The sequence below is a fragment of the Poecilia latipinna genome, unplaced genomic scaffold (genome assembly GCF_001443285.1).
Source record: "Poecilia latipinna isolate Pla-1442-1.1 unplaced genomic scaffold, P_latipinna-1.0 Scaffold1558, whole genome shotgun sequence".
Classification (NCBI taxonomy): domain Eukaryota; kingdom Metazoa; phylum Chordata; class Actinopteri; order Cyprinodontiformes; family Poeciliidae; genus Poecilia; species Poecilia latipinna.
Window position 1 is genome coordinate 83,101 of NW_015114174.1, and position 27,635 is coordinate 110,735.

Below are 27,635 nucleotides of genomic sequence, written 5' to 3' on the forward strand. Positions count from 1 at the left end.
AACCAAGCCCCACACTCCAGCACAGTAGACACACTCTGAGGCCCCAGAGACGCAGTAGCATTTTCTTTGACAAGCAAAAATAAAGGTGATTTATAGAAGGCATGTGTGTTTGACTGAAGAATACTTTCAGATCTCTTTCCTTGTTCATATCATTTCCCCTTTCACTGTTAAACTGCCTGTAAAAGTGAACAGTGTTGCAAATGGACGGCTTTCAGAGGTCCGCCGTTCATGGCACGTTCATAAGAATTGAAATTGCTCATAGTGATAACCTGTTCTGTTCACTAGCAATGCCCCGCACAGGCATCATTTCACATAATGTGTAAATATATCAACTGTCTTTGAAATGTTGAATGTGACATGTTGAATTGAATGAATGTGACAGCAACAAACTAGGCTAGAAACGTCACATCCATGTACTTTAACCACAGTATTCAAGAGATAAATATGCATAAAACTGGTCAAATATCAACAATAAAGTGTCTGGCACAAAAGATTTTCTGCCACACATACATGTAAAAGATGCAAATGTTTTACATGTATGGGTAAAATGTTTGCTGTGTCTCCAGCAATGACATGGAGAAGTCATTGTCTTTGTACTTCCCAGTGTTTCATGACTTTGTGTTGATCCAACAAGAAGCTGGAGGAAACCCATCTGAACTTTCACACTCCACACAGAAAACCCCCCAGGATTTGAACCCGGGACTTTCTTGCTGAAAGGCAACATTGCTACCAACCACACCAACGTGCAGAATTTATGTTATTTGCTGACGATTTAAAATTTTGTTCTATTTGAATCGTTCGTTCAGAGATTCTGACCAAACCGTAAGTGTGATCTTCTGCCAGCAGTAATATCTAATGCAGAGATTACTAAAAAATGATTTGAAATCACTGGTTTTTCATCTGAATGTGTGGATTGACTGGTAACATACGACATGAACTGCAAAAGTGCAAAACAGTAAAAGGTTTCGTTTACGTTTTGCAGGCCATCAGAATTTTCTGGACCTGATAGAAACCACAAGTTCACCGGTATAGGGTTAGGGTTAGGGTTAGTGTCAGGTCTGCCTCAGAAGAGTCGGAGTCAATGTCCAAACCAGACCCCTCATTTCCTGCCTTAACAGTTTCCTTTGTTTTAAAATGATCACAGTTGATTTCTTTGGTTCTTCTTGAGCTGAATAAATTGCTCTGTTTCTTTTAATAAAACTCATCTGGGAGTTTAATCAGTTACATTTTGACACAGTTTGACTCGGAGTACCTTTAACACCACACTCCCGTCTCATGGAGGCTCCATGGGGAGCTCGGTATCCGGGTCACCTGCCCGGTCAGTCACCCAATCTGCTGGATCTCAGAGAACCTGCTGCACCACCACCGTGCCGCACCGGACCTCTCTCATTTGGACCCCGCAGGGGGTCTTTGTACTCAGCAGGCACGGGACCGGGGGAGAGCACAGGACGGGCCTGTCTCCATCTGGACCGGGGGCGTCTTTATCAGAACCACCTGCCTCCGTGTCTCAGACATCTTTTTTTCCCCTCCCCTGAGGAAGAGGAGAAATTACCTTGAGGTGTTTTTCTGCTGACCCTCACGCCACGGCTGAGCGCCGGCTGCCAGAGCAAGAACTCATCGGAGGGGTTTCCACTCCTGTGTTTGGATCCACTGATGTTCACACCTTACAGGCTCTTCAGGCAATCTATTTGGAATCAGCATTAGTTTTTTAAGGTTCTGTAAAGCTGGAAATGAAGAACTAAAAGTTCAATAGTCAGGGAAATAAATGAAAGAATGTCACTTCTGCCTCACCGTGTAAGAACAGTTTACCTCAGTGAAAACCAATGAAAAGCCCGTTTAGCTCCTACTGATTCATTTTCAGAGAACATTTTGAATTAAAAGTGTGGAGTTTGACTTCATTGAACGCAGCATAGTAAAAATAAATTTACAGCAAAACAAGCATTCATATATTCATGCCATTATAAACAAGCATCAGTCATTTTTAACGTTAAAATTATTTACACATCAATAAACCATAATGCAGTAACAACTTCATTAAACAGCAGTAACACTGATAATAGCACTAGTGAAGTTAATTATTTCTCATATTGGTATGCAGTGATGACCATCTTTTAATTATGTTTTAAACTGTTTTATGTTTGAACAGTGATTGATTTCCATGTATAAATATTGTGTCTGGAAACCTGCTAAGACTGTGAATACCATGAAGAATCACAACACTCCTACCTATGAGGCAGATGAATTAACCCAACAGAGAGAGCAGCGAGAACATGCAGAAAGAAAGAGCCCAGGCAGGGATTTGAACACATGACCTTCTTGTTGCAAGGCCAACAGCACCACCGTGCACTCCTCTATTTCTATTGCATATTAGTTAAACTCATACAATTAATCAGATTTAGAACAAACGTTTTAGTGGCAAACTCAGAGTCGTTATTTAGTCTTTTTGATCGCAGAGTGTTTGTATTCCGTTATCATTTGGAAAATTGATCAGATTCAGTCGGATCGGAAAGCGTCTGGTTGTATAAATTCCCACTTGGCTCAAGGCGGAAAAGGGAAGCGTGCCTGCTCCGAGTCGGGGAAGTGGAGGAGTTTAAGTATCTCGGGTTGAATGAGAGAAATATGGAGCGGTGGAAAGGCGGACTGGTGCTGCGTCCACAGTGATGCGGGCTCTGTGAATAACTTTCTCATAACTAGCATGCTGAATTGTGACTGGGTCACACGCTAACCGATGGTGTCCCTTTCATGTCTTGGCTGTGGCTTGGATTTGACCAAAGTCCTTTTGGCTTCTGTTTATCCATCTGCCTGTTTGAAAAATGAGACAGGTCCTCAATTGAATTAAGATTTGGGAAGTTTATTGGCTGCAGGTCCACACTTTTCACAGACCATGTGTGCCCCTCTTTATCACTTCCTGACTTGAGATGACTTCATGTTGGAGAATGCTCAGTTCACCACCACATCGTGCCTGTATTTTCGGTGAAAAGTTGCTGGGGGAAACATGTTTTGATCCCGCTCTTTATGTGTGGCGGTGTTCGGAAGCAGAACTGGAAGCAACGCCAGGGTTAGAAGCAACCTCACACATGGACTGCATTACAGCGCTTCACTGTAGGGACGGTCAGAGCAGAAACGCTGTAGAGATTAACTTTTCTGTCTGTCTGTCTAGCTAGACTGGAGAGGTAGCTATAGCTACTATCTATACCTATCTATGCTATTTATAGCACAGATTGATGCTACAGCTAGCTAGCTAAATCTTGCTAGCTAACTAAATCCTGCTAGATATCGAGCTAAAACAGCAACTCGCTTGCTGCTGTTTTTCTCTTTACTGTCTATTCATTTCCTTGACATCTGTATCATGACTCTAGCAATCCTACAATAGTTTCAAGATGTTTTTTTTAAGGAGGACAGAAGGTGGGCAGGTGCAAAATGGCAGGAAGTCTGAGATGGTCCTCTGCAAGTTGAACCCTGGTGCTTTAGAGTCCCAGTGCACATGCTGGCACACTGCAACACCTCTGCCTACTGTCTGCAGTAATTTACTGACCAAACCTAAAGCACAAGAGAGGATTAAACACAAGAGGGCAATAGTTTACCAAGAATTCCCAATCAAAGTGTGTGATATAAGCCTGCACTCTTTATAAAAACCAGATGCATGCAGCTCAGAAATTAAACCAGAAGTCTTTTTCTTTCTCTCCCTCTCTCTTTCTCTCTCTCTCTCTCTTTTTTTTTTACCAGGTCTTCTTCTCGGTCGTCCTGGGATTCGGCTCGGTTCACCGGAGAGCAACTTCTGGGCCTTTGAAAATGTGCGAGATGTGTTCAGGTCTCTTGACGGTGAACGGGGGATACCGTCCACCGTCTGAGCCCAAAACCGTCATCTCCGTCAGAGGATCTCATTAAAACGCCCGCGGCCTGGATCTTCAGTTATTTTGCTTTTATGGCAGTCCAGGCACACTGAACCATCAATCAGTCAACGGAGCTTTTTGCTTGTTTTGTTTCTAATTGAAGACGCCACCATAAAAGGCTCAGAGGCTCCCACTCATGCCTAACCATACTTTTCCTGTTAGATCCCTGATTGATAGCTGCGGTTTATAAAAAAAAAAAAAAAAAAAGAAAACTGGACCTGCTTTGGATTACATTTCTGATTCCAAAGACCCAGAAGTAAATTTGGGTTAAAGATGTGTGGGAGCAGCTGGATGATTCCTAACATTAGTGGAACGAGACATAACAGACAGATAATGTGAATAATTATCGAAAATAATGTCCAGATAGATGGAGCCAGGCCAAATTCTGAAATCATCCTTTGTTATATCGCGCTGCTCATTATTTGGAGTCATGCGTGGAAAACAGGTGTTTCTAATAGTTTGGTCGCTGTCTCCGCCGCCCCCCCTTCGTTCTCTGATGCTGGCTCAGATATGATATTTCATGGTTGAGGCCACGCTCATGATAGGAAGTGACGGGACAGAGCTGTTCGGGAGACATCCGTGTAATGGATGCTGATTGGCTGCGGCTAAAATCACGGGGCTTGTGCCTGCGCAACAAGAGGGGAACCACGGAGCGGGGCTCATCTTTTTTTTCCCCCTCTGTCTTTCATGGAGCTTTAAATGATTACAAGGGGATTTCTCTGTGTTTAAAAACAGGTGCCATATTTATATGCTTCAAGCAGAACAGCAGTGCAGCTGATTGCGTTCAGTCCGTCTCTTTTTTTTTATTATTATTATTATTTGCTTCATAAACAGAACCATCAGGGTTCGGGGGTTCCTTTCCTTCAGTTTGGTTTATGACAGCAATCCTGGCTGCTGACCATCGCAGATGGCTGCGTTTTATAGGCAGAGGATGTTTTCTTGTTTGATTGAGTCATTTCATAAGTTTTATGCAATGGCAGATCTTCATCAGAAATGGCAAGGCCCGCAGTCTGCTTCTCTTTGGGTCTTTGTTCGTCTTTGGTGGCTGCTGATTAGCTTACTTCATAAGACTCAATCGACCAAAACAAAGAGCAGAACCGATGTGAGTTAGCATAGAGAGCAAGAGTTGAGTTAGACACGAAAGTTTTTATGATCGTTTCTCCATCTAAGAAGATACATAATCTTTTTATTTTTCTGTCTGATTTCAAAGGGGCAGTTTTTATAAAAATGCTACATATATCAAATATAACTTAAAATAAATATTACTTCCTGACTTAGCGCCTTGAAATTGGGCTTCTGTCTCTTTAAGAAGCTCCTGCTCTTTCTGAAACTCCGCCTTCAGGAAGTCATCACAACGTGGCTCCTCTGTTAACCCTTTAACATAATTTTTACCAGCATTATACTTAGGAGTAGCTCCTATAATGAGCTCAGCAGATGCTCAGTTGCACCAGGTGTTTACTAACTGCTGCTGGCTAGTCTGAAGGAGCTCAATGGAGGAGTCACAGGTGAGAGCTGCTCTGTGAGGCCGAAGGTCAATAACTCAGAGGAGGAGCTGCGTCTCAAAGGCGGAGCTAGGTCCACCCAGGCGTTTTGCACAGCTGAGTGGTTGCCATGGAGATGAAAGGATTTCTCAAACATGCACGAAAGAATCAAATCAACACTCCGGATATGTTTTTGATGCATGGAATAACATTATAATATGATCAAAAGCTCAAAAAAGCCGACTTTACACAATACTGCCCCTTTAAATGAAAACATTCGGCGGACAAACAAGAAACGTATCCGATCTTCATACATGAAATAAACGTTTATTTGAGTTTTTTTCATGTGCTTGGCACTTGTATTTACAACTACGCCAAAAAAAAGAAAAGAAAAAAAAACAGATTAACTTTGCTAATTCCCGTTTGCACACATTTTAATAACAGATAGGTGACATTGCTATACTGGTCAACTCTTAAATACACATCTTAGTACACACCACAACATACTTTACTCTCTTATTATAGTATTGCTTATTATTCAACATTTCACACAACAACTTTTTAAGCTTATAATATTGATTGCATTTGCCATCTTTTTTCTTATATATATATATATATATATATATATATATATATATACATAAAATACCACGAAGAAGTGTTTGTCTCCTGGAAGAGCTCTTCTATTTTTACTTTTTTTGACACACTTAATGTGTCTTATTTTAACTCGGAGTTTTATATGAAACTTTAGTGAACCAAGATGAAAATAACTATCCAACCAACATGAGAAAATCATTGACCTCTAAAACTAACAGCTGGCTGAAGACAATAAAATAGTAAACAACCTGCACTTGTTAGCACTTTATCAAGTCAGAGGACTCCAAAGCGCTTTACGCTACAGTCATTCGCTCATTCATAGCTACAACGAAGCTAACCAACATCTGCTCTGGATGTGGACCGACAGAAGGGAGTCTGAAATTCAATCTGACCACCACCAGCAGTCAAAGTGGGTGAAGCGTTTTGTCTAAGGACACAACAGCAAAGTCTGAGACAGACTGGGTTGGGGTCTCAACCAGCAACCCATTGGCTACATGGGCAACCCCAACCTGCTGAGCCACTACTGCCCAAGATTATGGGACAATGAGTCTTTGATATCACTGTCGAAGAGTTCTGGTTGACTTCACAGACTGGTTTTATTCAGCCACCTTGAGGAGTTTTCAAACACGAGCAAAAGGTGAAACTGCAGCATGCTGGTTAGATTTAAGCACAGTCTTTATCCAAAACTATTTGGAGCTTTGGGATTTTGTCTTGCTGCATATTCCAAATGCCCTTCACCCTAAAGGTCACAAGCTGATCTATGGATACAAACTGGAATTGCGAAAATAAATTTGCTTAATGGAAACATGGGAATTTTGGAAAAAAAATAAAATAAATTCACAATTTTTGATAAATATTTTCTGTAGGACAAGGTTGTTTTTTGGCCATATCAAAATGAATGCATTTTAAAAAAGACTCCATTGGAAACACTTTGTATCATACCAGTTACACCAGTTTGCATACAGCAGCAACACACCTTACTTGACGGAACTGGCCACCTTGGACAATGTGCAGCCGGCTCCTGCAAAGCCAGGTGTGCATCACAAAGTTCTGGTTCTGGTGCATTGAGAAGCTCATCAAAAGTTTGTCATTTGAAAGAGTTGGATCCATAGCTGTTCTGGAAAACTGTAGACTGCAAATTTCCACAAAAGGGAAATGGTAACACCAGAATTGGGAAATTGCGTCTTTTCGTCATTACTAAAAAGGTTTTGCACTTATTCAAACTCTAGTTCGTTTGTCTAGAAAGTCCGGTTCATTTGGGGAGGTGTGAACGCGCAATCGAACTCTGAAACTAGTCAAAAAAGCAAACCCCTACAAACCGAGGTCTGTACGGTTGAAGTGGACGTGAACCGGAAATCGCTCCAAAAGCAGGAAACAAAATGTCCAGAATGCCCTGCGCTACAACAAAAAGTTGTAGCGCAGGGCATTATGGGTAACCAGAACAAACGCTTGTGTTTAGCTCTAGAGGGAGAAATGGCTTGTGGTCTTTCACCAAATATGTGAAAGAAATCCTACAACCACTAAAATGTGGCGCTACTTACATTTTTGAAGGACAAAGTTGTGCTCAGTGTCTTCTTTAGAAGTTTTGGTGTTGTTCCCTTCATTAGTTCTTTGTGCAGTGCCCCCACAGGCGAGGAGGGGAACAAGATTTTCAAAGTGTGAAAGCAAACTGCTGAGAATGTAACAAATCCAAATGAATCTACCGGACCGTCAGGTGTGGAAACACCCAAAGTCATTTTATGGTTCTAATTTTTGTATTTACTCAGGTTATCCTTGTCTGATATGATCTGAAACATTTAGGTGTGATAAAAATAGAAAAAATCTGCAAGGAGGCAAATCCTTTTCCACTATATGCATATATATAACTATATATAATCACATAAATCCCGGAAACATTGTGAGGAGTTCCAGTTTTTGCGGAAAACAGGTGGGTGAAGCTGTCTGGTTGGAGTCCTGTTCTCACATTTTACTGTACAGCGAAAAGAACCGGCTCTGTTTTCCTCCGTCAGCGGCCTCCACCGCGCCCAGGTCCTCCACCTCCAGCAGTGAACCGCTCACTGGTGCTGTCCAGTTGTCCCTTTCATTCTGTCCAAAGCCTTCAAACTCCACACAGAGCTGTTGACTCTTTGACGTCCCTCAACCGAAACGGCACAAGCGCTGGTTGAAGTAAAAACAAATAAAAATAAAAAAAAAAACCTCTGGATGACACTGGAGCTGTTTCTATTATTATTGCACCGTAACACATAGACTTCCTTCTCTACTCCATTTCCACTTCTTCAAATTTGCCTTCGAACAGTAAGAACATTGAGCTGCTGTCAAGATCATTATAAAATAATTAAATAGAAGTTTATACCTGCTTTTGTTTTTATTGCGTTTGGAGTGGTAGGCGTGTTTCTGAAAGGTGAACTCTGTTGGTTTAAACCAACACTCACCAACTGCAGTTTTTTTTCCTCCTTCCCTTTTTTCACCTGAAATCGTTTCAGCGACGTGGAGAAGGTCGAGGTCGCGGTTTTCACACCATGTGCATGGACATCTGAGAGGACGAGCCGTACTGACGTCCGTCGCAGGAGCTGCCGCCCTGCTGGCCGCCCGCCGCGTTGCCGATCATGTGCATCGTGTCCATGCCGCCGTTGGGCAGGTACTGGCGCTCAGCGAAGGCGCCGGCGGGCGCCGAGGAGCAGAGCAGCCCCCCCTGGGGCTTTTCTGGGCTGGCGGCCAGGCGAGGCGAGGCGGGGAAGTTGTATCCGTACAGGTTGTAGGGGTTGTGGAGGGAGAAGGCGTTGTAAGATCCCTGCTGCACATGGTGGTGGCCGCCGCCGAACATGTGGGCGGAGGACGGAGATGACCCCGACGAAGAAGACGAGGCGGAGCCGGAGCTTCCACCGGCCTGCATCATGTACTGAAGCTGGGAGGCCGGGAACGAGCCCAGCTGACCGCCATAGGCGTCCATCTTGCCGCCGGCAGCACTGCCGCCGCCTCCACCGCTTCCGCCGCCAGCCAGGGAGCCGTGGGCGCTGCCTTGCATGCCCGCGGCGATCAGGGAGGAAGTCCTCTGCGGCAGGAAGGATTCGGACGGCTGGGCGGACGGCACGGCTCCCCCTGCCGCCTGGAGGCGGCCATATGAGCCGTCGGCCAGGCCGCCATAGCCCTGCAGGGCCGCCATGTTGCTGCGGGCGCAGGCGGGGTACTCCGACAGGCCCAGGTTGCAGAGCTGGCTCTCTCTGCAGCCGACGTTAAACGTATTCGGGGCCAGGTGGAAGGCAGGAGGGGAGCAGGACGGGGACAGGAGGTGGGCCGCACCGGATGGAGAAGGCGTTCCCGTGCTGGAGGTGGTGGGAGACGTCCCGGTGCTGCCGCCTGGAAAACAAAGCGCAGACAGAGCCGGTGAAACGCAGATTCAGGGTTTCCCCCAGTGTAATAAGCCTGGCGGGCCACCAGGCTTTTTCTTGTGCTAAGTATTGTTTATTAATTTTAGTTTCTTTTTAAGTATTGCCCTTTTCAAGACTTTATAGTTGGTGTTTAGGTATTAATGTTCCAGTCTTCCAATAACACATAACTATCAAGAGATAATTTTAAATTTCCAGTCAATTTTAAACATTTTTTAACTCAAAAACATGGTGGCGGGCTGGATGAATGACTGCCCTAGCAACCCGAGCACCGGGCTTAGAAAGTTTTCTGGGGGAAACCCTGCAGATTTATTCCACGGTATTCAACTGGGATTTGAGGAGAAGTTAGCATGAAAGTCCAGTTAGAAGATCAATGTTAGTAAAAATGGTTCGTAGACCATGAACTAATAATGGCCAAGAAAAAAACAAAACAAAACAAAAACAAAAAACACACCATCTTAAAATCCAAGGTGAAGAAAAATCATTAACTGGTTCTGGTTCTGCTCTGCAGCCACCAGAACCAGAACCAAACACGGAGGAGCAACATTCAGCTTCTATGCACCACAAATCTGGAGCAAACTTCCAGGAAACTGCAAAACAGCCAAAACACTAAAATCAGCAGCTTCCTAATCTAAAATAATCCCGATCAGAACCGGACACACAAAAACATAGAAATAAAACATCCCGATCAGGACATCCCTGGTTCACAGTGGTTGTGAGCAGGGAGTATGTCCAGGTTGGACACCTGCACTGAATCAGACTGATAATGTATGCTGAACAAAACTCTGGCTCTTAAATACACACACCACTCTTCTTTTCTTTAACTCTCTCCCTCTCAGAATAGCTGCAACTTTTACTCTCTCAAGCTGTCCTTGACACCACATCAGGCGCGGGACCATAAAACATTTGGCTGGTCAGCATGGCCGCTCCGCACACACACACACACACACGTAAGATGCACATAAAGCGCAACGTTGTTGAAGCAGACGATAACCACAAGTCAGGCCTCTCGGAGTGAAACAATAGTTGTGGGATATCAATCACATACTTTTCGATTAATGAGGCTCTGGCAGGAGTTCCCGCCGCCGCTGCTGTCGGAGAAATTCAGCTGGAAACTAGAACGAAGAGGAGAGGAGAGGCTAAATGGTCCAGGACTTGCTTGGCCCGGGATTCTTGTGATTTTGCACCATATGCCTTCGATAATACAGCCAGCACCGCTCGGCCAAGAGAGAACGATAGCGTGGTGATGTCATGTTTTCCTCCGGTCAGCGGGATTCAAGGTGCTTCAAGGAGGACGTGAAAGCAGTGCGTGCGCGCTTTCACCCTTTATGCCAAAGATGAAAAGAAAAGAAAAAACGGGGTCCGTGCAGGGTGACAAAGACGGTGTAAAAACTTTAATTAAATCTTAATTACGGCAGAGGAATTTTAGGATGACAAACACATGTTAGCATCACGTCATATTGACCTCCAGTGGTAATTTACACAAAAAGGAGGAAAAAAAAAAAAAAAAAAGTCAGCAGGGAAAAAAAGCTACTCCACAGCGGCGAGGTCTTTGAAATGAGCCATTACTAAGCCTCGCTTTGGGCGACACCGCAGGGGGAGAGAGAGCGCAGTACTGACGGGGACTCGGAGCGGTCCAAAGCCTGCAGGGTAATGGTTTCGTACCGGAGGCCTGCGCGCGGTGTGAAAAGTTCAGCAGACGCAGGCGGACCCGCCAGAAAAGCGGCGCATGGCCAAGCTCAAGTGAAGGACAGGCATGGCTGATGCAGTGAGCGATGATAGACGAGAGAAGGGGGCGGAAAAAGTTCACGTCGGGATAGCGACGCACCTGGTGCGTGCACACGCTGCGCTGTAACCCCGAACGGGTCGCAAAAATCAAGCGGTTGTGAAGAAACAGATGAAATAGATGAAATACACACGAGGTAAAGTAAAGATGACTTATTTCATGTTACAATCGTAAACTTCAGTGTATTGTGTTGAAATGTTTGGATAGGCCAACAAAGTGCCCTATTTTTTGAAATAGAAAAAAATAATGTTTTTCAACTTTTTTATTTTATTTTATTTTTTTTACTAATAAAAGCCCAACAAGGTCTAGTCAGGCCCGTCACCATAAGAAAATTTGCTGGACGATAAATCGTCCCGGAAGTTATCGCGATAAACGATAATATTCTTGTATCGAGACCATCTTCAGGTAATATAATGGCAACGGCATAATAATGCAAGGACAAATTCTCAAAGTTAAATAAGATTTAAATTCTAATGAACATTTAAACACTGGAACTGGAAGACATTTTAAATACCCAGAATTAATAAACAAAACAACAGAAAAGGCAAATAAAACGAATCATGATGTAAACAAAACTGTCCTTTAAAAAAAGACTTTTGTCATCCAGTTTTTGGTAGAAAGAGCAAAACGATAAATCGTGCAAATGAAAATGATTGAGCTTGCTTTAATTTATCAGGCGATTAATTGATTTATTGTTTATTGTGACAGGAATAAGTGGAAGGGAATCAAAAACTAGCGATGTGACTAATGAGGTGATTTCTCACCTGCGTGGAGCAGCAGTTCTGTTAAGTTCGTCAAAATCTTACCAAGTACTTTTTACTCTAGCTTCTATTGTAAATATCTTAGTTCACTTAAAATAGACAAAATTTACTTATAAGCAACTTTTCAGCAAGAAATAGGAGCTTGTTTTGAGCAAATAATGGGAAAAATGTCCTGATTATTTCCACTTATATCCAGTCATTTTTCATAAATACAAATAAATGATTGACTTAAAGCAAGCTGCTTGTTTTGTGCTGAAATTTTATTGTTGTCTTATTTTTAAGTGTCTTAAGACATTGTGTTTTTGCAGTGTACTGAACTGAGTCCAAATGCTGCAAACAATTTTTAATTTCAGCAGTTCGCTTTTTTCAGCAAGAAATTTTAAAAACTATGCAACACTTTCGACAAACCCAACTATTACGCTGCGGTTTTCAATGTGGCAAAATGTTAATTTTTGCAAAGCACACCAGTAAAATCCCAGGATGGCAAGTTTTAAGAAAGCAAAATTCTGTTTTACGGTTTGTTTGCTTCAGGTGCAAAATCGTCAAATTTCTCCAGCTCGTTCTCTGCGTCAAATATTTTGTTTGTTGGCCTGCTTGAGGGAAACACAAATATAATGACTCACAGTGAAGTGAGTCACCTCATGGATTTCTGACCTTCACAATAAATTAAATTTACTCTGTAAGAGCTGCCAGCGCTCTCCCGTCTGGTTTTTTGGAGCAGATGAAATCCCACCAAGAGGTTCGCCAACAAAATTAAAAGCGGACTGACTGAATTTAGCTGACAGATTATTTTCCAAAGGATTTTCTCTCGGAAAGTGAACATAGATTAGCGAACCTTGCTGCTTCTGCATGTTGGTGAAGTCCTCAAACGTGAGGGTCCTCACAGGAGGTCTCCAGAAAGCGTACGTCTCCATGATGGCCTCCAGGCCGGTTCTGAAACACAGAGAGAGAGAGAGAGAGAGAGACGCTTCAGGTCAGACGTCTGAAACTACAGCGAGTCCCAGCGCGTCGTCCAGTGACGACGCGCTGGGACTCGGTTCAACGTTTCACTGCTTTGTGTTTACATCGGGTGAGTCTTTTACTTTGTTTCTACCTTTATGGTATATAGGTATATATAGTATAGTTGCCGTCTTCCTTCCTGGTGAGGCTTTTTGTGCCTGTGTTCTTTCAAGATAAAAGGTTTTTGATGAGATCTCATTGGTATTTCTCACTTTCAGCAAAGTAACTCAGGCGCTTTGACGTCCTGATGTTACAAAGGAGAAGTTTGGCATTTCTGGAGTAAGGTCCTGTGAGAAGGTTGCAGCCATATTCGATAAATGTGAAACACTGAGTTCCTTTAAATCAAGGCTAAAGTCCCACCTGTTCGCCTTTGGTTCATAATAACTGGAACACTGATCATAACATATTTGATTAGAATTATTCATGACGATTTTGATTATGGCGTTTGGACAGAATTTAATGTCTGCTGTTTCATATTTACACATGTTTTTTGTTAAGGTTGCATTTCTGTGTTAACAAATGTTATTCTTTTATTTGTTTGGTGTTATATTCTGATTTTAAATATTTTTTCATCATAATTAACAGGAAGGCTTTCAAGCATTTGTCTATGTGTAGTTAATTTATAAAATGTGCTTCACTTAGTGATAAAGTTCCTGAAATAAAGTGATTTTTCACTAGTATTCTAATTTAATGAATGGGTCTACAAGGTTCATCCAGCGGTCCGTCGTGTTTTTGAGTTAAAAAATGTTTAAAGTTGACAGGAAATTTGAAAATATCACTTGATAATCATGTGTTATTGAAAGATTGGGAGATTAACACCTGGACACCAACTATAAAGTCTTTAAAATGCAAACATTTTAAAAAGACTTAAATAAATAAGCAATGCTTAGCCTGGTGGGGGCACAAGGAAAGCCTGGAGGCCCGCCAGGCTTATAATACACTGAGAGAAACCCTGAGCCTGTATAACAGGCTGACCTGTATTAGAGTAGAAAAGTCATTTTCTAAATATTTAGATGAAATAACACCAGTTTCCCACATTAGTTTGTATAGAACCGTTATTTACTGAACTGGGTGTCGCTGCTATCAATAAGGAGCATATTATAGGCAGGTCTGCAGCAACAATGTTCCTATTTCTACACATATTTACACATATTACATCCAGTGCATTTAAACTGACTTCTGTTCAGTTTAAATTATTTTATTCATAACTAATAAAAACACTGCAGCAGGGAAAATGTCATCAAAACTACTGCATAGTTACTGAAAAATAGCGACTCTGGTCCAAAAGAATGTGCAACTAATTAAAAATGTTCAAAATGTGGATTTGTATTAATTTGAACTTTAAAAAAACAGACTTTTTACAAGAATAAAATGAGTAAAAACTTTGCTGTAACTGTACAAGCAATTGTAAGTAACTGAGGCTCTGTGAATGCAATAATTAACGTATGTCAGCAGGATGAGACTTGGCGAGTTTTTGCTTGTTTGATTAGAAAAAGTGAAATAATGGAAATAACTGTAGACTTTTCAGTAAATATCTTCCTAGCATCTCCCAGGCCTGTCGCAATAAATCAATCAATTAATTGTGAAATCAGTTACAATGAGCTGAATAATTTCTATTTTTGCATGATTTATCATTTTTCTATTTTCTCTCTTTTCTATCAAACCCTGGATGACAAAAGTGACTCTTTTATTTTATTTTTTTTACAGAGACTTCATAATTGATTTTATCTGTTGTTTCTGCTATTTTGTTTATTTCTTTTGGATATTTAAAATTTCTTACAGCTGCGACATCAAACGCTCCTTAGAATGTCGTCCAGCAAAATTTATTCGCTGGACAACAGAACTCATAAAAATGATTTACATTCACTAATCTGAAGAGATTGTATTGCAGATTTTAAGTTTGTTGTTTAAGTATTCGTGATACACACAGTGAGACGGTTAATAATGACTCTAAATCAAAAACGTATATCTTAAATGGTGTCAAAATTAATTTCAAGTCCAGGTTAGAAACAAACGCAGTGAGTCTGGAAAGCTTTTAACAGGTAATCAAAGCACGAAGAGTTAGAAGAAGACGGACAGCGATGGATTCTGCCTGAGCGCTTACGACAGGAGAGCCAGAGAAGTCGGAGGCAGCTGACCGAAAACCGTCAGACCAACTAGAGGCGGCGTCTGCTTGGAGGAAACCAGGGCCGTTAAAAAAGGAGGAAGTTTTCTTTCTTTTCTTTTTTTTTTTTTTTTCCTTTTACTGCGCACATAAATCCGAGGTGACGTTTCTCCTTGAATCTGCACATGCTTCTCTGTCCGGCTTGATTTACCTCCCGGCGCACACGGCTCCGGCCCGCTGCCGGGGGGGGCAGCCAGCGCCGGCCGCTGTTATTTTAGGCCTGCTAACTCCCAGAGCAAGGCGGCTCGTTAGTGCGCCTCGCTAATCTGACTGCGATCATTCATGCTGCGGTGGGACCAAAACACAATAAATGAGCTGTGTCCTCCTGGCAGGCCGTAAAGCCGCCTCACCAGGACACCAGCAGAAAGACACCTCCGCCAGTTACCGCCGGGCCCAGCTTGGATCTATATTGGGATGTAGTAGGTAATTCAGAATATATATTTTTTTAAATAAAAGGGCTGGTGTTTAATGTGATAATTGGCTGTGGAGGTTTGCCCTTTTCATTAATATGGATTTTCCACTGGATGCAGGAAATGATAAAGTTCCAGTGCAAAAGTAGCCGCGCTGTTCCTTTAGCTCCTACAGCGTAAACACGTGTGCAATAACTGCGTTTTCCCGACGACTGTTTATGCAATTCATATCCGATTCTAATATTAGCTCCTTAAAGTTTAAAAGTGGCTTAAATAACGAAGCACGCCACAGTGTTTTTTAATGTTTGACTTCTCTTTTTCCAAATAAAAAGTTGCTGCCTTCAGCTCTGATATTTTCTTCTCTGCGAGGTCAGTGGCAGCAAATCGTTGTATTTAAAAAAGAAAATATATATTAACTTCTTAAAAAAAACAAAAAAAACATTTTCCTTAGAAAGAACAGGCAGAACTGGGCTAAAGCCTGGCAAGATGTTTTACCGCTCTTTCTTTTTGGAACGAGCGGTAAAGTTCGTTTAAAATCGGCTGGTTTCCGGACATGGACTGGGCTTTTACGCGCGGCCTTCAAATATCGAGTACAGCTGAGGTCGGGGTTTTTGGAGGGCCATCCAGAAAGTCGACTATAAGTCTTCCAGAACCAGGTTTTTATGTGCGCTCTGGACCGTAGTCCTCCTTTTCTTGTTTCTTTTTCTCTTACAATAAAACATAACCGCTGATACAACACTACTTGGTGTTATATAAACTATAGGCTCTATAAAATAAAACCTAAATATTTGTTCAAATGTGACTCAATCTGGAATGAGCTAATTAAAAAAAAAAGCCAAATCCAAAATAAAGAGCAGAGCGGAGAGATTTTCCAGAATCCAAGAATTTTCAGTCAGAAAATGATAAATCCAATTATTTTCTGGTCAGCGAATGCACCTAACTAAAAGACTTAGCTTAGCTATCAGTGAAGTGTTTTAAAATGAAGTCTGAGGAGGCAAACTGAAGGAAAAAGCTTGAATTGTTTGTTGGCCATGTTGTGACGCGTCTGTACTTCATTCAGGCTGCTAGAGAGCAAAACTTAAAAATCATAACAGGAAGGCTGGAAGGAACACAGGACCTGAGAAGAAGCACAGCATGCTTACTCAACTGTTATGAACCATTAAATTAAATGTTAGCACCTTTTAGAAATCCCAATGTTACCGTAAAAATCTCTACATTCAGATGTAAGCAGAAGGTCGGCTGTTTAAGCAACGCTAGCTGTGCTAACTAAGCTAATTGCTAATGGAATATGCAAATGATGCATGAGAATGTCAACTTTAAATCATTTTGTATTTGTTTAAAAGTTATAAAAGTCATATTTTGGCGGTGATGTCACTTCTTCCGCCTTTATTTCCTGTAGAACTTGTGAGGTCAAAAGCCGATTGCCCTCATCCATCTGAACAACCAGTGAAATTTGTGCTTGTGAAATTTTGAGCTCATACATTCGCGGCTAGCTACGCGACGCAAGAAAGTCGAAAAAGGTTAAACTTTTGTTGCTGCTGTCGTCGTCGCGTCCCGTGTGTCGGGTTCATTGGTGGGAACCTTTCGTTGTCGTTTGTCCAGCCAGTTAATATCATTGTTTAACCAGCTGGCTGTTCGCAAAACGCCGTACCCACATCAACTGGAAGTTGAGTGGAAGAAAAAAATGCAGAAAAAACACAGAAAACATTACGCTTGAGGCTAATGATTACATTAAACCATCCTAAGGTGTTCACAACATGTCTTGATGCTCATTTCTTGCTGTGTTTTAATTTTTTTCTACCGGGATGGGGTAGAATCGGTATTAGCAGATCGACGGTTTCCAAATCACGGATACACACTCTGATTGGTGCGGCTCTTCAGAGGAAGGAATTTAAAGTTTTCTGAATTAGAAAAAAAGTTACTCATCAAACTTTCTCTGAGGTCTGAATGGATATTGTAAATATTAGCACTGCATATTTGTAATTTTCACTAACCAAAGTTAAAAAGAAAGAATGAAGCGTTCAGACGGTTTTCAACCCTCCCTCTGTGTTAGCGTGACGCTCAGGAGGACCACGACAAATGTCAGTGCGACCCCGCCTAACAGTAAAAAATAAACAAAAAAAACCCCGTTAGGTCTCTTGAGACCACCGGAGGGTCGAGGGAGGGTTAGCAGAGCGGTGAGGGATGCGAAGCGAACAGAAGGGCTGCAGAGCTGGAATCCGAAGCCGCATGTGAGGACAAATTCATTTTCCCTCGCATCTCTCCACGGACAAATATCTCACTTTCTGTTATCTTTTCATCTGTTGCTTCCCCTGCAATAAAACTCTGATGCCAGTTCGTAAATCAAACGGCCTATTGTTTGAAAAATGAAAAAAGATGTCTCAAATATCTGTGCGCTTAATAATGCGGACCAGATGAAGGAGGCTGCTTTCATGTGAGGCGGGTTTAACGTCCCTCTCATTCCCTTCCTCCTCCTTCACGCTGATACTCATCGGGATTCAAAGACCTGACGGACGACGCGGCGGCTCGAAAGAAAAGAGACTGGAAGGAGGGGAGGAAGAGGCAGAGGAGGGCAGCAGATATCTTCAGTGACGTCGTTTATTCTGCACGTAGTGAGAAAAACTTTTACTCTATGGATTTGGAGGAGAGCAGGCGAGGACGTCCTACAGAACATGTGGAGCTTCACAGTAACGCCCGACTCGCTAGGCGCTTCGTACGACGTCTGAGGAGTCCAGACTGTGTTAATAACCCTGCTGATGTGGTGATTTGCAGGTCAGAAAAAAAAACAAAAAAAAACAACATTTTAAAAAAGTCTAGACTAGTCGAGGTGAAAGGGAGGGAAGATTCTGTTACACAAAGCCATTGTTTCCAGAAGCATTTTTATAACCAAATCTTTTGCCCTGAAAGTGTTTGGATTTATTTATGGTTTCTATGAATAAAGGGTTTTTACAACTGGGCAGGAATTTACGGTTAAACGGCGAGGTAGACGGACCAGCAGACCCAGGTGGTCATGAGGGCTTGGAACGGGTGTGCCGGGTGCCAGAGCTGAACCACAAGCCATAACCTTAATGATCACCAACTAAAGAGGGAAAAAACTATATTTTTTCTCTGAGTAATACCATAGCGATGATAAACTTCGCTCCACCGCTTGGTGTGCGTTCCCTTTTCTAAATCCATTTTCATTTTTGGGAGTCAAACAAAAACAGAAAATTGTATTTAGACCTTAGAGTACAAAAAAAAAAAGATCAAATCAAAATGTGAGGAAGAGAAGAGAGGCAAGCAGCAAAAAATACGTTTAAAGCTAGTAGATCAACGTGAGGGAGCCTCACAGGAGTAAAAACACAGAGGGAGGTTAAAGTGTCGCGTCTCTGAGTTTTTGAATCAAAAATAATGTGTCATTATTTTTATCCTTAGAGATGACCTGCTGCTTCTGTGACTTCATTGTGACCTTATGTGCTACTTGTTGGAGCTCTTACCTTTTTATGTACTGCCAGCATCACTTTGTGCCTTCATGCAAATTCAATAAAAAACACATTTTATTGCATTTTTACTACAAGAACAGATTATTTCACACTCGTCGGACATCGCTAACCTGTCTTGGCAGATGGAAATAATATGTATTCTTGTGTTTATTGTTGTTGTTGTTTGAGACGTTTGCAGTCCTTTGAGTTCTCAAGATATAAAGCACATCATAAATGAAATCTCTGAGTAATACGTCTATTACTATTATTCTATTGAAAAATCTCACCTGTACATCCCAATAAAACAATGCTATGAACCCTTAAACTGTCGTCATGTTTGCACTGGCCTGTCATGTTCACAGAAGCCAATAAAAATCTATGAGACACTGAGAAAGTTGAGGCTGATAGAAGAGCGAGGCAGCCTGACTCTCATTAACATACTGTGCATTAAAATCACTGACAATTTTGTTTTTTCACTTAAAAACAAGGCAGCCAAACTGAATATTTGTGTTTTATCCAGGAAGATGATTGTGGATGCACCACTTAATGCCTCTGTTTTTTATATAAATATTAATAAATCTCCCCAATCTAATCCCTAGTATGAGGCAGTATTATGAAAAATCAACCTCTTTGAGCTTTACATCGTGTTATAATGTAATTCCCTCATGAGAAACATAGCTGAAGCCTTGCTTTGATTCTTTCATGCATGTCTGAAAGATCATTTAATCTCCATGGCAACCATTCAGCCAGGGTGGACCTAGCTCCGCCTTCGAGGACGAAGCTCCTCCTTGGAGCTGCAATTTCCAAGTTTCTGAGTTTCGAAACTGTATCTGTCCCCTGTGACTCCCCCACTCAGCTCCTTCAGACTAGCCAGCAGTAATTAGCAAACACCTGGTAGAACTGAGCATCTGCTGAGCTCATTATAGGAGCCACTTCTCAGTGAAACGCTGGTAAAAATGTTGCTAAAGAATTAATAGAGGAGCCATGTTGTGATGACTTCCTGAAGGCGGAGTTTCAGAAAGAGCAGGGGCTTCTTAAAGAGACAGAGGCCCAATTTAAGGTTATATTTGACACATATATGGCAATTTTATAACAACTGAATATAATATAGCTACTTTATTGTACTATAAAATGGCACTATATGCCTGGAAAACACGTTGATAAGCGCTCCAACAAGTAGCACATAAGGTCACAATGAGGTCACTGCACACACACTTCCATCTGCTTTGATTAAAAAAGCAATGTGATTAATATCAGTAAGTCGTCACGGTGTTGTGAAACTTCTTGCCATAAAAAAAGGGAAGGAAAAAAAAGCGCCTGAAAATATATTATCTAGTGACTCTGACTACATATGTTACTGACAACAACAAGTTGAAAAATGTTGGTAGCGATCACACAGTGTTCTTTGGAGAAAGCCAGTGATCCTTTTGTTCCCACTGTTGTTTCTTTTACTGTGGATCTCGGCTATTTAAAGGGCAGCGCAAGAACACAAGATGTGGTTAAGCGACAGAACTCCGTGGTGAGATTTAAGAAAACATCTTTTTGTCGGGAATAAAAGGCAGGTTTTCCTAACCGGACGCATTCCTCACAAGAGCACTCCTCTGGCCTAGAAGCGAAGATTATACATATTTTTTCGGAACATAACGTTAAAACCTTTGAAATAATGAATAGGTTTAGTTGATGGATGGAAACAGATGCAAGGAGTTAAACAAAGCACTCCCGACAGGATTTATTCTGTACCTGTTTCGGCCCGAGTCCCGGAATCCTTTGGCAAAGGGGTTGCGATCAATCTTTAGTCTGGTGATCTGTCAAAACGGCAGACAGGACAACGTATTCTGAAATTGATGAAGCTCAACATTAACTCACACAAAAGGATTTTTTTTCTAGTAAGATGCAACATCTTATTAGACGTATGACCAAAAATAAAAGAATCCATAAAGCTGAGGAGTAAATTCCCCCTTTGTGAACACATAACTTTTTTTTTTTTTTTTTTACAAATTCTTAAAATATGCTAAGTTAAAAATGAAATTTCCTAAGAGAGAGAGGGAGAAACAAAATGGGGCTGCTTACCTGCTGGTTCTGGTAGGCGGTGACGGTCGTGAAGACGGTTTCGGAGAAGCTGAACGTTTTAACTCCCTCCCCGCTCGGCACTGGTTTGTTCGCAGACAGCTCACTGCTGAAGTCCTTCCTGATGATGTGAACCCGAGGCTGATACTTGTGCATGGAGTGAAGGATGATCTGTAAGCAAACATGTAAATATAAAGAAATAAACTGAGGGGATTTACAGCTGGGAGTGTTTTCCATATTAGCAGGAAAGATGCAATGCAGCTTCCTAAAAACTTTGTTCCCTTTTGTCACATTTCAAATGCTTCAAATCAACAAAGAAACCTCAAAATCAGACAAAGTCGTCGCCTCAAGAATTGTGTTTAATCAAATTAATTGATTAATCAGTTCCAGAAGATTTGTTTGTTCAATACTTGAACAGAACCAATCCGACAACATGAAGTAGGCTGAAAATCGCCAACAGAAAAAAAGGTAAATAAATAATCAAGGCCACATCTAAAAAATATTAACAGATCAGAAACAGCGATTAGCCGAGTTTTCATATGATTGAGCAATTTGACATTTCAAACACAACTTCGTTCGATGCCACTTTACAGTAAGGCTCCGATTACAGCTGGTTAATAAATAGTTCATAGATATGTTATTAATTCATCTCAACACTTTATAAATCATGAATAACTCTTTATTATGCATTAATTAAGGGAGAGAAGGAGACAAAATCCACAGGGATTTTTTTTGCCAAATAGTGAGCCAAATCTGATTTTTAGCATATAGTCTCCTTCTCCTTCTTTATGCATGATAAGCAGTTATTTATGATTTATAAATACAGATGAATTAATAACATATCTATGAACTATTTATTAGCCATCTAAAAGAGGAGTTTTATTGTAAAGTGGAGCCATTTGCCCAATGGAAACTTGCCAATTTGGAAAAAACTCAAATATTTCAAAAAAAGTTTTGTTGTTTGGATGATGAGTTTTCTTTTTTTCTTTTTTTTACTGTAATTTGGTTTATTTTCCAAAACTGAGATGGAACCACTTTTTTTTCCATCACGTGAGTCACATGATCAACAACCGGATGTTACTACTGCCGCAAACCACGAAGAAGACGACAACAGGAAGTGGTAGGAGGATCACGGCGCAGCGTTTTTTAATGACTGATCGCGCGAAGAAACTTATTCACACATGATTTTAATTGCGCTTCTTATTTAACACAAAACACCACAATTGCAAAACTATGTTTTTTCAACATAAGTGGAATATTTGCGCACAATTTGTCATGGAAACGCGGCTAAGCGACGGCTACAAAGTTATTTCTAAGAACCAGAGTGCGAGCCGTCATCCCCAAACGGAGGAGAAAACCAACCAAAGTTACTTCTGGAACGCGTCGATGACTCATAAAAACCATCAACAACCTGCAGGTATATCTACGCTCTGCTAAGGTCAAAGTTCATGATTCAACAGTATGAAAGAGAATGGGCAAAAATGGCATCCATGGAGATCAAAACCACTGCAAAACAAAAAAAGAAGGGGGGGAAAAAAGCATCTTGATGATCCTCAAGACTCCTGGAAAAAATATTCTGTGGATTTATGAGACATCCTATTACATCTGGAGTACGGCAAGGCAAGGTTACTTATTTAACACCTTTTGGCCCAAGGCAAAATCAAAGTGCTTTTTCTTTGACGCTAATATGACAGATTTAAAAATGAAGTTTAGTGGGGGGGCGGAAAACTTGGTTTAGAGTAGGCAACAGCAAATAAAAAGGTTTTAACCTTGTTTTAGAAGAGCTCAGGGTGGGAGCATTCCTGCAGAGTACAGGGAGCTTATTCCAAAGTTTTGGTGCTTAAAAGCCTGAAGGCTGCTTCAGCATGCTTTGTTCTGACTCTTGGAGAGAATGCTAGGTTTGATTCAGATGATTTTAGCGCTCTTAATGGTTTATAGCGCCAAAGACGATTGGATCAGACACCTTGTCCAGGCTTTTGAAGGTAAGAGGCCCATTAGTGAGGTTCTGATTTACGGCTTACAGCGTGAGGACCTCAGAACCCGACCGGAGCGCTGATCGGCTTTTGTTTCTGTAAGGACTCTCGCAGCAGCATTTTAAAGCATCTTATTGTTTTTTTTTTTCTTGACAGTCCAGTGAAAACGCTGTTGCGATAATCGAGTCTGCAAAAAAGTGACCTTTCAGAACGCTGTTGGGTCGTCTGGACATGTGTTTGGGTCGCAATGTGCCGTCTTTACCCTAAACTAAGATCAGGTTCATGGTCAACACTAGGTTCCTGGGCTTTCTCTGAACGAAAACAACATTTTAGAAAATTAACATCTAAACATACTTCCAGTCAAACATGGTGATGAAGTGGCAAAGTTTGTGGCCTACTTTGATGGAGAAGGTCTTAAGATCGAGTCCAACGCTGTGACAAGATCTGAAACCTGCAGCTCAGGCTCGAGAATCCTCCAATAAGGTTAAATTAAAACAGTTTTACATAAAAAGAGTTTCCATTTGTTCATTATTGTCTTTTGGAGGATTTTAATTTTCATGTGAACAGGATAACTTAATGAAATTATCATTTGAAAACTGACTTTTTTTATTTGCTCTGGGCAGTTTCCTTTGATATTATAATTGGTTTTCACTGATCTAAAATATAAGGCTAATAGTTTGTCAATGTTTCTGAAATTTACACTGAAAAAAGAACAAAGTACTTTTTTTCTAGTTTCTAGTACAAACATCTTCTTGGTAAAACTAATATTTATTGTTTTAAGTGAATAATTCCTTAATACTGATGAAAAACCCACAACTTCCACAGGCAGTTTATTAAAATGCCAATTATCTATAAATTATCTATACTTTTTCATCAATATTAAGGAATTATTCACTTAAAACAAGCTCCTATGTCTCTCTGAAAAATTACTTGCAAAATACTTTTGTTTTATTCCAAGTGTATTGAGATTTTTCCCCAAAAAAACTAAAAAAAAAAAAAAAAGCATTTGGTGAAATTTGGTGTTTCTGTTACACGCATTCCTCCCAGAGTCGGCTGGCTGTACGTGACTAAAACCTTCACGCCGTCGTGAATCTCACTGGAGGATTATTTCACAGCAGAGCGGAGGCGTCAGACCGTGTCGGCCTCAGCCTCGCCTCGGGGCCCCCGGTCTGCTCCTGATTAATCCGAGGGTGAGAAAACCTCCCCAGAGCCAAACACCCCCAGTTCTTCCCTCATCCTGCCGCAACGAGAGGGGGTCATTTCAAAGCGGCGGGGCCGCAGGGGCGAGAGGAAACACCTCCGAATATGAAAAACACAACACCTCCAGACCCCCAATCACACACACACACACACACACACACAAGCACAAATTAAGACTGGTGCATGCTTTAATCTACCATCCTCGTTTTTTTTTGTTTTTTTTTTTGCAGTCCTTCCCGCCACGCTCTGCTCTTGGATCAGCCGTCAATCAGAACGCCGTGGGAGGAGCTGCGGTGTCTTTTTACCCCGCTCAGTAGACGTCGCACAAATTGTTACCCCCCTCCAACCCAAAGAAAGAAAGAAAGAAATGTCTCCTGACTCCATGTCTGGACTCTGGTTTCTCACCGGGGGAAGACATGTTGCCTTCGCTTGTCTTCGGGTTGCGTCGAAACGGCCGTTTGAAAACTCAGGATGTAAAAGACAGACATGAAAAGACTTCAGGTGGTTCGGCTCGTTTTCACCATTTTTCAAACCCGCATCATAAATTCTAAATATTTGCAGCCAATTAGCTCAGCATTGTTACTACAACAGATACTGGAAGGGGTAAGAAAAAAAAAAGAGTCAGTTTCTGCTGCGTTCTCAAGTCGACGCTGCCTTTGTGTGCAGTACTCGTCTGGTTCTCTAGTTTTTTGGGCTGTCATCCTGATGGAAAGTGTCGTCTTTAACTAATTTTCTTCAGTATTGTTATGCTTTTAGCTCCATCCATCTTCCTATCAACTGTGACCAGCTTCCCAAGTACGAGACAAAAGAATTCCCCAAAGCATGATGCTGCGACCGCCATGTTTGACTGAGAGGACGGCATGTAGCTCCAGCTGATGCATTGTGTCAGTTTTTCGCAGAACATTGTGTCCTCCGCGTTGGCCAAAGAAATTAATCTTTTGTCTCGTCTCCACCACGTTCTCCATGCGTCATGATGATGTTCCCTAATGTTCTCTTAACAAAGCTCGCAGGATTTATTTGAACCTCAAATTACTGATTAATGCAATTGACTGCACATGTTTTATTTTTGATTTTGGTTTTTTTCAGAGGTATCCATAGAAAGAGGGTGAGAACTAATGTGCATATTAGTTCTCACCCTAAATTAAATTAAATCCTGCATCGTTTTAGTCAACCATCACTTTTGCGGTTGACAAAAAAAATCCTAATAAAATACATAGAAGATTGTGTCTGTAACGTCACAGAACGTGGGAAAATAAAAAGGAATATTATTTGAGTTGTATTGATCGTCTTTTTTTCACTTCCGATACCGATACCAATATCTGAGGTTCAGTATCGCCCGATACCGATACAGAAAACATCACTGAATGACTTAAAATGTTTGTTTGTTTTTTTTAAACAGACACAAATGTACTGAATTACAAATTTATTTCATAATTCTGCACCAGTGCAGCACATTTAGATATACCAGCAGCTTCACAAGCTGACATCTAAAAAAAACACAACTTTCATTTGTTCAGTCAGTGAAATTAAGAGTACAACATCCAATGTAAAATAAATGATAAAGAAACTAGAAAAAGAAAAGTTAACTACTTTGGTCAAACGTAAAAAAAATAAGCTGCAAATGTTTCAGAAAGTGGAATTAGGAATTATAAATATAATGTAAAATAATTAATAAAGCATAACATCGCTCTGATCTAGAGATTTTTTAATATTAGTTGTGTACTGTTCATTAGGATCAATTTTAATATATGAAGTTATGTTTTTTTGCAAAGTGCCTCGAGACGTCAGTTGTTGTGAATCGGCACCATGTAGCTCAAGTGTTTAGACATCTGTCTCCTAGCAACATTCGGTTTTTCTCCAGGAGAAAAAGCCATTTTCAAAGACAAAAAAGCAGGTCAAAACTAGAAAGCAGTTTATTAAATGAGGTGACACGAATTAAATGCAGATGACCCGGCCTCTTAACTCGAAACAAATGACTCAGGGAGCAGCCAGGGGACAAAAGGCTGACAGTTGTTCAAACTAAATTAAGTTAAGAAGAGATGTTTTCATTTTCGGCAGAGATAATCCCCTTCAGTCGCCTCCGAGGAGCACCGGCGGGGGAGGAGGGGCTGAATCGACAACCGCGCGTGTTCATATCACAGGCCGGCGTCAAAAGCAGCTTAATGACGACCTTAAAAGATCGGAGACCGGATGAATAAATCACAGCGCGCAGATGAACCGGTTTGAGTTCAGCGGAGACAGGCAAAGGCTCAGAGCGGGGGGCCGGTCGCGAAAGGAAAGAACAGAGCATGCCCCGCATTTCACAACTGCAGAGGAACAGAAAGAGAGTTGCGTCGCTTTCTGGCCAATTACATGATTTTCGGGGCGGCGGGGAGGGGAGGTGGGCCACGACGGGCAGATGTTCAAAGCGGACTTTCAGAAATATTTACTGTGCAGTTTTAAACAGTCTCACACAACAGCCCAGATATGTTACAATGCAACGCATCATTAACCATAAAGAACAAAAGAAAGCAACAAAAGGAAAAATGAAAAAAATACAGAAAGATCTGCCTGCTCCAGAGTTTTATTAGATTTTCCCATGCAGCAGAGAGGCAGGAAGTACGCGATAGAGAGAGCGACAGACAGCCAAGAGGGCGAGCGGTGCGTTCAGGGACTACGTCTTCTTCTTGTAAATAAATATTAAACATCAAAAATCTCCTGCCTGTTTAGGCTGTGTTGTTTTTATTTGGTGCACCATTGTCACTGTAAGAAGTAATTTTAATTTTTCTAGTTGCAGATAAACATTTATGACATTTTTACCTCTGGCCATTTTATACACACTTAATCCACTTCGGCGTTGCACAAAACTTTTTTTTTTTCCCCTTACGGTTTATTGTACGACTGGATTATAACAAGATGTTTTGTACAGTTTATTTTTTGAAATGAAGGCTTAATTTCTGGTTCCCCACTAAATTTTATTACCATATAAAGTATCCAAAGTATCGGCAACACTGCCAAGCAGATTATTATTCATTTTTATTTAGACAAAAACAAAACTTTTTAAAATCTTTGTGAAATTTTAGAAACCGTGCCTGACTTTATGTCCAGTACCATGTTCAGATGACAAACAGTGACTCAGCACTTCTCCAGAAACTTTGGTGACTCTCACATTAAAGGCTCTTTTTTTTAACTATTTCATTGTTTTCATCAACGCCTGCTTTAAACATGAGATCCTTCATCTTAAACTACCACTTCATCTTAAACTACCCCGCCAGAGCTCATTAGCATTCACACAGAGCCTGCTGTGAATGCTAAGGCTAGTTAGCATAGCCACTTTGCCTTTAAGACATGGAGCACTGTATACATGAGCATGATTGACAGCTTTAAGACCCTCGTCCCTCGTCTGATTGGCTGTCATGACATATTGAAATTTTTAACAAATCACATTTTTGTGCTTTAACGCAGACAGTCTTTATTT

The 27,635-nt window shown here is 41.2% G+C and overlaps 1 protein-coding gene and 1 long non-coding RNA gene across 2 annotated transcripts in view; one reads left to right on the plus strand and one right to left on the minus strand.

The window, feature by feature from the left end:
- Positions 1 to 5,681: 5,681 nt before the first annotated feature.
- tbx15 (T-box transcription factor 15) overlaps positions 5,682 to 27,635 on the minus strand; it is a 65,435-nt gene continuing 43,481 nt past the window's right edge. The window contains exons 5-8 of the mRNA XM_015058640.1: positions 21,009 to 21,176; positions 20,679 to 20,743; positions 12,740 to 12,837; positions 5,682 to 9,328 (exon numbers count right to left, since the gene is read on the minus strand). Of these exons, the coding sequence (XP_014914126.1) occupies positions 8,484 to 9,328; positions 12,740 to 12,837; positions 20,679 to 20,743; positions 21,009 to 21,176 (1,176 nt within the window). The 3' untranslated portion in view covers positions 5,682 to 8,483. The remainder of the gene's footprint in view (positions 9,329 to 12,739; positions 12,838 to 20,678; positions 20,744 to 21,008; positions 21,177 to 27,635) is intronic.
- On the plus strand, positions 14,772 to 24,530 carry LOC106963621 (uncharacterized). Its single transcript, XR_001428223.1, has 2 exons — positions 14,772 to 15,483; positions 24,409 to 24,530. It is a non-coding gene; the product is annotated as an uncharacterized LOC106963621 (long non-coding RNA).